The 14,894-nt window shown below is 59.7% G+C and overlaps 1 protein-coding gene across 1 annotated transcript in view; it reads right to left on the minus strand.

Moving 5' to 3' along the window:
* The window catches only part of DNHD1 (dynein heavy chain domain 1), a 110,239-nt gene that overhangs the window by 72,181 nt on the left and 23,164 nt on the right, over positions 1-14,894 (minus strand). The window contains exons 7-9 of the mRNA XM_044283985.1: positions 8,000-8,229; positions 7,449-7,686; positions 6,442-6,599 (exon numbers count right to left, since the gene is read on the minus strand). Coding sequence (XP_044139920.1) covers positions 6,442-6,599; positions 7,449-7,686; positions 8,000-8,229 — 626 coding nt within the window. The remainder of the gene's footprint in view (positions 1-6,441; positions 6,600-7,448; positions 7,687-7,999; positions 8,230-14,894) is intronic.

Below are 14,894 nucleotides of genomic sequence, written 5' to 3' on the forward strand. Positions count from 1 at the left end.
AAGAGATCAGAAGCTGAGGACACAGGGGAAGAATGAGGAGACATTTGGGGGCATTACATATGGAGGGAAACCTGGGCACCACATGAAGGAACGTGGGATGGACAGGAAGAGGAGATCAGAGGCTGAGGACACAGGGGAAGAATGAGGAGACATTGGGGGGCATTACATATGGAGGGAAACCTGGGCACCACATGAAGGAACGTGGGATGGACAGGAAGAGGAGATCAGAGGCTGAGGACACAGGGGAAGAAAGAGGAGACATTGGGGGGCATTACATATGGAGGGAAACCTGGGCACCACATGAAGGAACGTGGGATGGACAGGAAGAGGAGATCAGAAACTGAGGACACGGGAGGAATGAGAAGACATTGGGGGGCTGGAGGTGTGATAATGGGAAGATGACTAGGAAATGTGATAATGGCAGAAGCAAGCGAACCCAGGGGTAGGACTACAAGATCCCAGCCCGTGTGTCCCCCCCATCACCCTACACATCGAGCCCCCCCATTACCCTGTACATACTGGGGCTCCCCCTATCACCCTACACATCGAGCCCCCCCATTACCCTGTACATACTGGGGCTCCCCCCATCATCCTGTACATACTGGGCTTCCCCCCCCATCACCCTGTACATACTGGGGCTTCCCCCCATCACCCTGTACATACTGGGGCTTCCCCCCATCACCCTGTACATACTGGGGCTTCCCCCCATCACCCTGTACATACTGGGGCTTCCCCCCATCACCCTGTACATACTGGGGCTCCCCCCATCACCCTACACATCGAGCCCCCCATCATCCTGTACATACTGGGCTTCCCCCCATCACCCTGTACATACTGGGGCTTCCCCCCATCACCCTGTACATACTGGGGCTCCCCCCCATCACCCTACACATCGAGCCCCCCCATCATCCTGTACATACTGGGGCTTCCCCCCATCACCCTGTACATACTGGGGCTCCCCCCCATCACCCTGTACATACTGGGGCTCCCCCCCATCACCCTGTACATACTGGGGCTCCCCCCCATCACCCTGTACAGATTGAGTTTCCCCATCACCCTGTACATACTGGGGCTTCCCCCCATCACCCTGTACATACTGGGGCTTCCCCCCATCACCCTGTACATACTGGGGCTCCCCCATCACCCTACACATCGAGCCCCCCCATCATCCTGTACATACTGGGGCTTCCCCCCATCACCCTGTACATACTGGGGCTTCCCCCCATCACCCTGTACATACTGGGGCTCCCCCTATCACCCTACACATCGAGCCCCCCCCCCCATCATCCTGTACATACTGGGGCTTCCCCCCATCACCCTGTACATACTGGGGCTCCCCCCATCACCCTGTACATACTGGGGCTCCCCCCATCACCCTGTACATACTGGGGCTCCCCCCATCACCCTGTACATACTGGGGCTCCCCCCCCATCACCCTGTACATACTGGGGCTCCCCCCCATCACCCTGTACATACTGGGGCTCCCCCCATCACCCTGTACATACTGGGGCTCCCCCCATCACCCTGTACATACTGGGGCTCCCCCCATCACCCTGTACATACTGGGGCTCCCCCATCACCCTGTACATACTGGGGCTCCCCCCATCACCCTGTACATACTGGGGCTCCCCCCATCACCCTGTACATACTGGGGCTCCCCCCATCACCCTGTACATACTGGGGCTCCCCCCATCACCCTGTACATACTGGGGCTCCCCCCCATCACCCTGTACATACTGGGCTCCCCCCATCACCCTGTACATACTGGGGCTCCCCCCATCACCCTGTACATACTGGGGCTCCCCCCATCACCCTGTACATACTGGGCTCCCCCCATCACCCTGTACATACTGGGGCTCCCCCCATCACCCTGTACATACTGGGGCTCCCCCCATCACCCTGTACTGTACATACTGGGGCTCCCCCCATCACCCTGTACATACTGGGGCTCCCCCATCACCCTGTACATACTGGGGCTCCCCCCATCACCCTGTACATACTGGGGCTCCCCCCATCACCCTGTACATACTGGGGCTCCCCCCATCACCCTGTACATACTGGGGCTCCCCCCATCACCCTGTACATACTGGGGCTCCCCCCATCACCCTGTACATACTGGGGCTCCCCCCATCACCCTGTACATACTGGGGCTCCCCCCATCACCCTGTACATACTGGGGCTCCCCCATCACCCTGTACATACTGGGGCTCCCCCCATCACCCTGTACATACTGGGGCTCTCCCCCATCACCCTGTACATACTGGGGCTCTCCCCATCACCCTGTACTGTACATACTGGGGCTCCCCCCATCACCCTGTACATACTGGGGCTCCCCCATCACCCTGTACATACTGGGGCTCCCCCCATCACCCTGTACATACTGGGGCTCCCCCCATCACCCTGTACTGTACATACTGGGGCTCCCCCCATCACCCTGTACATACTGGGGCTCCCCCCATCACCCTGTACATACTGGGGCTCCCCCCATCACCCTGTACATACTGGGGCTCCCCCCATCACCCTGTACATACTGGGGCTCCCCCCATCACCCTGTACATACTGGGGCTCCCCCCATCACCCTGTACATACTGGGGCTCCCCCCATCACCCTGTACATACTGGGGCTCCCCCCATCACCCTGTACATACTGGGGCTCCCCCCATCACCCTGTACTGTACATACTGGGGCTCCCCCCATCACCCTGTACATACTGGGGCTTCCCCCATCACCCTGTACATACTGGGGCTCCCCCATCACCCTGTACATACTGGGGCTCCCCCCATCACCCTGTACATACTGGGGCTCCCCATCACCCTGTACATACTGGGGCTCCCCCCATCACCCTGTACTGTACATACTGGGGCTCCCCCCCATCACCCTGTACATACTGGGGCTCCCCCCATCACCCTGTACATACTGGGGCTCCCCCCATCACCCTGTACATACTGGGGCTCCCCCCATCACCCTGTACATACTGGGGCTCCCCCCATCACCCTGTACATACTGGGGCTCCCCCCATCACCCTGTACATACTGGGGCTCCCCCCATCACCCTGTACTGTACATACTGGGGCTCCCCCCATCACCCTGTACATACTGGGGCTCCCCCATCACCCTGTACATACTGGGGCTCCCCCATCACCCTGTACATACTGGGGCTCCCCCCATCACCCTGTACATACTGGGGCTCCCCCCATCACCCTGTACATACTGGGGCTCCCCCCATCACCCTGTACATACTGGGGCTCCCCCCATCACCCTGTACATACTGGGGCTCCCCCCATCACCCTGTACATACTGGGGCTCCCCCATCACCCTGTACATACTGGGGCTCCCCCCATCACCCTGTACATACTGGGGCTCCCCCCATCACCCTGTACATACTGGGGCTCCCCCCCATCACTCTGTACATACTGGGGCTCCCCCCATCACCCTGTACATACTGGGGCTCCCCCCATCACCCTGTACATACTGGGGCTCCCCATCACCCTGTACATACTGGGGCTCCCCCCATCACCCTGTACATACTGGGGCTCCCCCCATCACCCTGTACATACTGGGGCTCCCCATCACCCTGTACATACTGGGGCTCCCCCCATCACCCTGTACTGTACATACTGGGGCTCCCCCCATCACCCTGTACATACTGGGGCTCCCCCCATCACCCTGTACTGTACATACTGGGGCTCCCCCCATCACCCTGTACATACTGGGGCTCCCCCCATCACCCTGTACATACTGGGGCTCCCCCCATCACCCTGTACTGTACATACTGGGGCTCCCCCCATCACCCTGTACATACTGGGGCTCCCCCCATCACCCTGTACATACTGGGGCTTTCCCCATCACCCTGTACATACTGGGGCTCCCCCATCACCCTGTACATACTGGGGCTCCCCCCATCACCCTGTACATACTGGGGCTCCCCCCATCACCCTGTACATACTGGGGCATCCCCCCATCACCCTGTACATACTGGGGCTCCCCCATCACCCTGTACATACTGGGGCTCCCCCCATCACCCTGTACATACTGGGGCTCCCCATCACCCTGTACATACTGGGGCTCCCCATCACCCTGTACATACTGGGGCTCCCCATCACCCTGTACATACTGGGGCTCCCCCCATCACCCTGTACATACTGGGGCTCCCCCCATCACCCTGTACATACTGGGGCTCCCCCCATCACCCTGTACATACTGGGGCTCCCCCCATCACCCTGTACATACTGGGGCTCCCCCATCACCCTGTACATACTGGGGCTCCCCCCATCACCCTGTACATACTGGGGCTCCCCCCATCACCCTGTACATACTGGGGCTCCCCCCATCACCCTGTACATACTGGGGCTCCCCCCATCACCCTGTACATACTCGGGGCTCCCCCCATCACCCTGTACATACTGGGGCTCCCCCCCCCATCACCCTGTACATACTGGGGGCTCCCCCCATCACCCTGTACATACTGGGGCTCCCCATCACCCTGTACATACTGGGGCTTCCCCCCATCACCCTGTACATACTGGGGCTCCCCCCATCACCCTGTACATACTGGGGCTCCCCCCATCACCCTGTACATACTGGGGCTCCCCCCATCACCCTGTACATACTGGGGCTCCCCCATCACCCTGTACATACTGGGGCTCCCCCCATCACCCTGTACATACTGGGGCCCCCCCCCCATCACCCTGTACATACTGGGGCTCCCCCCATCCCTGTACTGTACATACTGGGGCTCCCCCCATCACCCTGTACTGTACATACTGGGGCTCCCCCCATCACCCTGTACATACTGGGCCTCCCCCCATCACCCTGTACATACTGGGGCTCCCCCCATCACCCTGTACTGTACATACTGGGGCTCCCCCATCACCCTGTACATACTGGGGCTCCCCCCATCACCCTACACATCGAGCCCCCCCATCATCCTGTACATACTGGGGCTTCCCCCCATCACCCTGTACATACTGGGGCTTCCCCCCATCACCCTGTACATACTGGGGCTCCCCCCATCACCCTGTACATACTGGGGCATCCCCCCATCACCCTGTACATACTGGGGCTCCCCCCATCACCCTGTACATACTGGGGCTCCCCCCATCACCCTGTACATACTGGGGCTCCCCCCATCACCCTGTACATACTGGGGCTCCCCCCATCACCCTGTACATACTGGGCTCCCCCCATCACCCTGTACATACTGGGGCTCCCCCCATCACCCTGTACATACTGGGGCTCCCCCCATCACCCTGTACATACTGGGGCCCCCCATCACCCTGTACATACTGGGGCCCCCCATCACCCTGTACTACTGGGGCCCCCCATCACCCTGTACATACTGGGGCCCCCCATCACCCTGTACATACTGGGGCTCCCCATCACCCTGTACATACTGGGGCTCCCCCATCACCCTGTACATACTGGGGCTCCCCCCATCACCCTGTACATACTGGGGCTCCCCCCATCACCCTGTACATACTGGGGCTCCCCCCCCCATCACCCTGTACATACTGGGGCCCCCCCATCACCCTGTACATACTGGGGCTCCCCCCATCACCCTGTACTGTACATACTGGGGCTCCCCCATCACCCTGTACATACTGGGGCTCCCCATCACCCTGTACATACTGGGGCTCCCCATCACCCTGTACATACTGGGGCTCCCCATCACCCTGTACATACTGGGGCTCCCCATCACCCTGTACATACTGGGGCTCCCCCATCACCCTGTACATACTGGGGCCCCCCATCACCCTGTACATACTGGGGCCCCCCATCACCCTGTACATACTGGGGCTCCCCCATCACCCTGTACATACTGGGGCTCTCCCCATCACCCTGTACATACTGGGGCTCTCCCCATCACCCTGTACATACTGGGGCTCCCCCCATCACCCTGTACATACTGGGGCTCCCCCCATCACCCTGTACATACTGGGGCTCTCCCCATCACCCTGTACATACTGGGGCACCCCATCACCCTGTACATACTGGGGCTCCCCATCACCCTGTACATACTGGGGCTCCCCATCACCCTGTACATACTGGGGCTCCCCATCACCCTGTACATACTGGGGCTCCCCCCATCACCCTGTACATACTGGGGCTCCCCCCATAACCCTGTACATACTGGGGCTCCCCATCATCACCCTGTACATACTGGGGCTCCCCCCATAACCCTGTACATACTGGGGCTCCCCCATCACCCTGTACATACTGGGGCCCCCCATCACCCTGTACATACTGGGGCCCCCCATCACCCTGTACATACTGGGGCCCCCCATCACCCTGTACATACTGGGGCTCCCCATCACCCTGTACATACTGGGGCTCCCCCCATCACCCTGTACATACTGGGGCCCCCCATCACCCTGTAGACATCGACGCTCCCTCGGACGCTGCCCTTTCCCAGCTCCTGTAATCTGTGGTCCATGACCTCTTACCTGATGAGCGCACTTGGAGAATGCAGAAATCTCTGTTGAGACTCCTCTGAAGATCTCCAGAGCCCGTGATAGCTCCCAGATGAGGGATTGGGACTTGTCAGCCACCTCTGAGGTCAGGAGGGCGAGGAGATCGTGTAATATGGCGCCCAGGCCGCAGCCTATACAGATAACACAACATCAGAACGGCTGCAGAGAAAAACCTGCGTGTGTGCAAGACGGCATCGTGAAGCCACCATGTCCTCAGTAGTGCTGGCTGCTGTCACCGCACAGAACATGGTGGTGGTGGACCTTGGAGATGTATGAACCTGGCGTGGACACGTGCCGCTCTCACCACTGGAGCCTGTGGTGCTCCATGGTCTCTGATCTAGTGAGGTTGGGAAAGCTAGGGGACTTCAGATGGAGGACTAGAACTTCAGCAACTACTAAGAGGTAAAAAAAGGGATCACAGATCCACAGATGGAGACGAGATTCCTTCACACCGACGTCTTCAGGACTGTATTCAGTTCTCCTCCTATGGAAGCGATTCTGTAAGCCAAACCCTCGTTATTGCCAAGCGAGCTGCACACCGGTGGCTTTACCAGGGTGATGATTCAGGGCTTGAATCTTCTGGAGGGAGGGGTGCAGTGACCCAGCGTATCACTGCTAAAGGTTCATTGCTTGCTAAAAGTGTGGCTTCCATACGTATCATTTTGGGGAACATAAAACATTTTCAGCACTTTTGATTCTTTTTTTTATATACAAGAACCAGAATCTATGGAATCCCCCAGCGAGAAGTGGTGCGGTCATTGTACTGCTCAGGTCGCATTCGGTGATGCCAGATACAAGGACAGAATTTTATTTTACTTTTTCAAATTTTCCATTGAAAAAACTTGAAAAATGAAGCTTCATCCAACAAATGAAACAATCTCCAAAACGAGGACATTCCATAAAACCCAGGGCACGTGTATGACAGCACTCAGATCAGTCACCACAGATGGAACCCCCAGAGCAGCAATCGTGTAGCTTACCAGTCCGTGTGTGGATGAGCTCACAGCTGACCTCCAGCATGGCCGTGGTGACACAATCCTTCAGTCCGCAGACTCGCTGTTCCCACTGCTGAAGTTTAAGGATCAGTTCTTCATAATCTCGAGAAGAACTTCCCCGGAGGGTCTCCAGAACATGAGAAGACCAGGACTGGACATAGCGGTGGACCTCACACAGCCAGGCCTGGTCTTCACAGAATGTCCTCACCTCTGCAAAGGAGTCCTGCAGAAAATAATGAACCAACTCTGAGCCTCTCCTGACCATGAACCGTCTCTGCAGCCTCTCCTGACCATGAACCGTCTCTGCAGCCTCTCCTGACCATGAACCGTCTCTGCAGCCTCTCCTGACCATGAACCGTCTCTGCAGCCTCTCCTGACCATGAACCGTCTCTGCAGCCTCTCCTGACCATGAACCGTCTCTGCAGCCTCTCCTGACCATGAACAGTCTCTGCAGCCTCCCCTGACCATGAACCGTCTCTGCAGCCTCTCCTGACCATAAACCCTGTCTCTTCCTCACCTGGACGTCTCTTCCTCACCTGGAGCAGACTCTGCAGTTGGCGCAGAGCCTCCTGGATACAGCCATCACTGTGTAGGATGTAGCGTAGAGAATGAACGTTCAGAGACAGGTAATGCGCCCTCTGCTGGTGCCCCTCAATCCTCAGTCCTCCAGGCATTGGCATTTCTCGGCATTTACCAGGTGGCAGGGCTGATGCTGGGACAACCTGGCGAATATGCTGCCCTCCAAGGCCCGAGAGCACAGAAGACCCTAAAACAGAAGCAGTGAGTAAGTGTCCAGAGCTCAGGGTGACAACATCACCTCCACCCGACCCTGGCACCCCTCTCCTCCCAGGAGTCTCCAGGCCATTATCATCAGGCAGGAGGGGGCACCGCAGTCTCCTCTAGACCCCCCAGTCTATACATCCTGGCAGGAGGGGGCACCGCAGTCTCCTATAGACCCCCCAGTCTATACATCCTGGCAGGAGGAGGCACCGCAGTCTCCTCTAGACCCCCCAGTCTATACATCCTGACAGGAGGGGGCACCGCAGTCTCCTCTAGACCCCCCAGTCTACACATCCTGGCAGGAGGGGGCACCGCAGTCTCCTCTAGACCCCCCAGTCTATACATCCTGACAGGAGGGGGCACCGCAGTCTCCTCTAGACCCCCCAGTCTATACATCCTGGCAGGAGGGGGCACCGCAGTCTCCTCTAGACCCCCCAGTCTATACATCCTGACAGGAGGGGGCACCGCAGTCTCCTCTAGACCCCCCAGTCTATACATCCTGACAGGAGGGGGCACCGCAGTCTCCTCTAGACCCCCCAGTCTATACATCCTGGCAGGAGGGGCACCGCAGTCTCCTCTAGACCCCCCAGTCTATACATCCTGGCAGGAGGGGGCACCGCAGTCTCCTCTAGACCCCCCAGTCTATACATCCTGGCAGGAGGGGGCACCGCAGTCTCCTCTAGACCCCCAGTCTATACATCCTGGCAGGAGGGGGCACCGCAGTCTCCTCTAGACCCCCCAGTCTATACATCCTGGCAGGAGGGGGCACCGCAGTCTCCTCTAGACCCCCAGTCTATACATCCTGGCAGGAGGGGGCACCGCAGTCTCCTCTAGACCCCCCAGTCTACACATCCTGGCAGGAGGGGGCACCGCAGTCTCCTCTAGACCCCCCAGTCTACACATCCTGGCAGGAGGGGGCACCGCAGTCTCCTCTAGACCCCCCAGTCTATACATCCTGACAGGAGGGGGCACCGCAGTCTCCTCTAGACCCCCCAGTCTATACATCCTGGCAGGAGGGGGCACCGCAGTCTCCTCTAGACCCCCCAGTCTATACATCCTGGCAGGAGGAGGCACCGCAGTCTCCTCTAGACCCCCCAGTCTATACATCCTGGCAGGAGGGGGCACCGCAGTCTCCTCTAGACCCCCCAGTCTATAAATCCTGGCAGGAGGGGGCACCGCAGTCTCCTATAGACCCCCCAGTCTATACATCCTGGCAGGAGGGGGCACCGCAGTCTCCTCTAGACCCCCAGTCTATACATCCTGACAGGAGGGGGCACCGCAGTCTCCTCTAGACCCCCCAGTCTATACATCCTGGCAGGAGGGGGCACCTCAGTCTCCTCTAGACCCCCCCAGTCTATAAATCCTGGCAGGAGGGGGCACCGCAGTCTCCTCTAGACCCCCCAGTCTATACATCCTGGCAGGAGGAGGCACCGCAGTCTCCTCTAGACCCCCCAGTCTATACATCCTGGCAGGAGGGGGCACCGCAGTCTCCTCTAGACCCCCCAGTCTATAAATCCTGGCAGGAGGGGGCACCGCAGTCTCCTATAGACCCCCCAGTCTATACATCCTGACAGGAGGGGGCACCGCAGTCTCCTCTAGACCCCCCAGTCTATACATCCTGACAGGAGGGGGCACCGCAGTCTCCTCTAGACCCCCCAGTCTATACATCCTGGCAGGAGGGGGCACCGCAGTCTCCTCTAGACCCCCCAGTCTATACATCCTGGCAGGAGGGGGCACCGCAGTCTCCTCTAGACCCCCCAGTCTATACATCCTGGCAGGAGGGGGCACCGCAGTCTCCTCTAGACCCCCCAGTCTATACATCCTGGCAGGAGGGGGCACCGCAGTCTCCTCTAGACCCCCCAGTCTATAAATCCTGGCAGGAGGAGGCACCGCAGTCTCCTCTAGACCCCCAGTCTATACATCCTGGCAGGAGGGGGCACCGCAGTCTCCTCTAGACCCCCCAGTCTATAAATCCTGGCAGGAGGGGGCACCTCAGTCTCCTCTAGACCCCCCCAGTCTATACATCCTGGCAGGAGGGGGCACCTCAGTCTCCTCTAGACCCCCAGTCTATACATCCTGGCAGGAGGAGGCACCGCAGTCTCCTATAGACCCCCCAGTCTATACATCCTGACAGGAGGGGGCACCGCAGTCTCCTATAGACCCCCCAGTCTATACATCCTGGCAGGAGGGGGCACCGCTGTCTCCTCTAGACCCCCCAGTCTATACATCCTGGCAGGAGGGGGCACCGCAGTCTCCTCTAGACCCCCCAGTCTATACATCCTGGCAGGAGGGGGCACCGCAGTCTCCTCTAGACCCCCCAGTCTATACATCCTGGCAGGAGGGGGCACCTCAGTCTCCTCTAGACCCCCCAGTCTATACATCCTGGCAGGAGGGGGCACCGCAGTCTCCTCTAGACCCCCCAGTCTATACATCCTGCCAGGAGGGGGCACCGCAGTCTCCTCCAGACCCCCCAGTCTATACATCCTGACAGGAGGGGGCACCGCAGTCTCCTCCAGACCCCCCAGTCTATACATCCTGGCAGGAGGGGGCACCGCAGTCTCCTCTAGACCCCCCAGTCTATACATCCTGACAGGAGGGGGCACCGCAGTCTCCTCTAGACCCCCCAGTCTATACATCCTGACAGGAGGGGGCACCGCAGTCTCCTCTAGACCCCCCAGTCTATACATCCTGACAGGAGGGGGCACCGCAGTCTCCTCTAGACCCCCCAGTCTATACATCCTGGCAGGAGGGGGCACCGCAGTCTCCTCTAGACCCCCCAGTCTATACATCCTGGCAGCAGGGGGCACCGCAGTCTCCTCTAGACCCCTCAGTCTATACATCCTGGCAGGAGGGGTCACCGCAGTCTCCTCTAGACCCCTCAGTCTATAAATCCTGGCAGGAGGAGGCACCGCAGTCTCCTCTAGACCCCTCAGTCTATAAATCCTGGCAGGAGGGGGCACCGCAGTCTCCTCTAGACCCCCCAGTCTATACATCCTGACAGGAGGGGGCACCTCAGTCTCCTCTAGACCCCCCAGTCTATACATCCTGGCAGGAGGGGGCACCGCAGTCTCCTCTAGACCCCCAGTCTATACATCCTGACAGGAGGGGGCACCGCAGTCTCCTCTAGACCCCCCAGTCTATACATCCTGGCAGGAGGGGGCACCGCAGTCTCCTCTAGACCCCCAGTCTATACATCCTGACAGGAGGGGGCACCGCAGTCTCCTCTAGACCCCCCAGTCTATACATCCTGACAGGAGGGGGCACCGCAGTCTCCTCCAGACCCCCCAGTCTATACATCCTGGCAGGAGGGGTCACCGCAGTCTCCTCTAGACCCCCCAGTCTATACATCCTGGCAGGAGGGGGCACCGCAGTCTCCTATAGACCCCCCAGTCTATACATCCTGGCAGGAGGAGGCACCGCAGTCTCCTCTAGACCCCCCAGTCTATAAATCCTGGCAGGAGGGGGCACCGCAGTCTCCTCTAGACCCCCCAGTCTATACATCCTGACAGGAGGGGGCACCGCAGTCTCCTCTAGACCCCCAGTCTATAAATCCTGGCAGGAGGGGGCACCGCAGTCTCCTATAGACCCCCCAGTCTATACATCCTGGCAGGAGGGGGCACCTCAGTCTCCTCTAGACCCCCCAGTCTATACATCCTGACAGGAGGGGGCACCGCAGTCTCCTCTAGACCCCCCAGTCTATACATCCTGACAGGAGGGGGCACCGCAGTCTCCTCTAGACCCCCCAGTCTATACATCCTGGCAGGAGGGGGCACCGCAGTCTCCTCTAGACCCCCAGTCTATACATCCTGACAGGAGGGGGCACCGCAGTCTCCTCTAGACCCCCCCAGTCTATACATCCTGACAGGAGGGGGCACCGCAGTCTCCTCTAGACCCCCCAGTCTATACATCCTGACAGGAGGGGGCACCGCAGTCTCCTATAGACCCCCCAGTCTATACATCCTGGCAGGAGGGGGCACCGCAGTCTCCTATAGACCCCCAGTCTATACATCCTGGCAGGAGGGGGCACCGCAGTCTCCTCTAGACCCCCCAGTCTATAAATCCTGACAGGAGGGGGCACCGCAGTCTCCTATAGACCCCCCAGTCTATACATCCTGGCAGGAGGGGGCACCGCAGTCTCCTATAGACCCCCAGTCTATACATCCTGGCAGGAGGGGGCACCGCAGTCTCCTCTAGACCCCCCAGTCTATACATCCTGGCAGGAGGAGGCACCTCAGTCTCCTCTAGACCCCCCAGTCTATAAATCCTGGCAGGAGGGAGCACCGCAGTCTCCTCTAGACCCCCAGTCTATACATCCTGACAGGAGGGGGCACCGCAGTCTCCTCTAGACCCCCAGTCTATACATCCTGGCAGGAGGGGGCACCTCAGTCTCCTCTAGACCCCCCAGTCTATACATCCTGGCAGGAGGGGGCACCGCAGTCTCCTCTAGACCCCCCCAGTCTATACATCCTGACAGGAGGGGGCACCGCAGTCTCCTCTAGACCCCCAGTCTATACATCCTGGCAGGAGGAGGCACCGCAGTCTCCTATAGACCCCCCAGTCTATACATCCTGACAGGAGGGGGCACCGCAGTCTCCTATTGACCCCCCAGTCTATACATCCTGGCAGGAGGGGGCACCGCAGTCTCCTCTAGACCCCCCAGTCTATACATCCTGGCAGGAGGGGGCACCGCAGTCTCCTCTAGACCCCCAGTCTATACATCCTGGCAGGAGGGGGCACCGCAGTCTCCTCTAGACCCCCCAGTCTATACATCCTGGCAGGAGGGGGCACCGCAGTCTCCTCTAGACCCCCCAGTCTATACATCCTGACAGGAGGGGGCACCGCAGTCTCCTCTAGACCCCCCAGTCTATACATCCTGGCAGGAGGGGGCACCGCAGTCTCCTCTAGACCCCCCAGTCTATACATCCTGGCAGGAGGGGGCACCGCAGTCTCCTATAGACCCCCCAGTCTATACATCCTGGCAGGAGGGGGCACCGCAGTCTCCTCTAGACCCCCCAGTCTATACATCCTGGCAGGAGGGGGCACCGCAGTCTCCTCTAGACCCCCCAGTCTATACATCCTGACAGGAGGGGGCACCGCAGTCTCCTCTAGACCCCCCAGTCTATACATCCTGGCAGGAGGGGGCACCGCAGTCTCCTCTAGACCCCCCAGTCTATACATCCTGGCAGGAGGAGGCACCGCAGTCTCCTATAGACCCCCCAGTCTATACATCCTGGCAGGAGGGGGCACCGCAGTCTCCTCTAGACCCCCAGTCTATACATCCTGACAGGAGGGGGCACCGCAGTCTCCTATAGACCCCCCAGTCTATACATCCTGGCAGGAGGGGGCACCGCAGTCTCCTCTAGACCCCCCAGTCTATACATCCTGGCAGGAGGGGGCACCGCAGTCTCCTCTAGACCCCCCAGTCTATACATCCTGGCAGGAGGGGGCACCGCAGTCTCCTATAGACCCCCCAGTCTATACATCCTGGCAGGAGGGGGCACCGCAGTCTCCTCTAGACCCCCCAGTCTATACATCCTGGCAGGAGGGGGCACCGCAGTCTCCTCTAGACCCCCCAGTCTATACATCCTGACAGGAGGGGGCACCGCAGTCTCCTCTAGACCCCCCAGTCTATACATCCTGGCAGGAGGGGGCACCGCAGTCTCCTCTAGACCCCCCAGTCTATACATCCTGGCAGGAGGAGGCACCGCAGTCTCCTATAGACCCCCCAGTCTATACATCCTGGCTGGAGGGGGCACCGCAGTCTCCTCTAGACCCCCAGTCTATACATCCTGGCAGGAGGGGGCACCGCAGTCTCCTATAGACCCCCCAGTCTATAAATCCTGGCAGGAGGGGGCACCGCAGTCTCCTCTAGACCCTCCAGTCTATACATCCTGACAGGAGGGGGCACCGCAGTCTCCTATAGACCCCCCAGTCTATACATCCTGACAGGAGGGGGCACCGCAGTCTCCTATAGACCCCCCAGTCTATACATCCTGACAGGAGGGGGCACCGCAGTCTCCTCTAGACCCCCCAGTCTATACATCCTGGCAGGAGGGGGCACCGCAGTCTCCTCTAGACCCCCCAGTCTATACATCCTGACAGGAGGGGGCACCGCAGTCTCCTCTAGACCCCCCCAGTCTATACATCCTGGCAGGAGGGGGCACCGCAGTCTCCTCTAGACCCCCCAGTCTATACATCCTGGCAGGAGGGGGCACCGCAGTCTCCTCTAGACCCCCCAGTCTATACATCCTGGCAGGAGGGGGCACCGCAGTCTCCTATAGACCCCCCAGTCTATACATCCTGGCAGGAGGGGGCACCGCAGTCTCCTATAGACCCCCCAGTCTATACATCCTGACAGGAGGGGGCACCGCAGTCTCCTATAGACCCCCCAGTCTATACATCCTGGCAGGAGGGGGCACCGCAGTCTCCTCTAGACCACCCAGTCTATACATCCTGGCAGGAGGGGGCACCGCAGTCTCCTCTAGACCCCCCCCAGTCTATACATCCTGGCAGGAGGGGGCACCGCAGTCTCCTCTAGACCCCCCAGTCTATACATCCTGACAGGAGGGGGCACCGCAGTCTCCTCTAGACCCCCCAGTCTATACATCCTGGCAGGAGGGGGCACCGCAGTCTCCTATAGACCCCCCAGTC

Source organism: Bufo gargarizans, chromosome 3 (assembly GCF_014858855.1).
Source record: "Bufo gargarizans isolate SCDJY-AF-19 chromosome 3, ASM1485885v1, whole genome shotgun sequence".
In the NCBI taxonomy this organism is placed as follows: domain Eukaryota; kingdom Metazoa; phylum Chordata; class Amphibia; order Anura; family Bufonidae; genus Bufo; species Bufo gargarizans.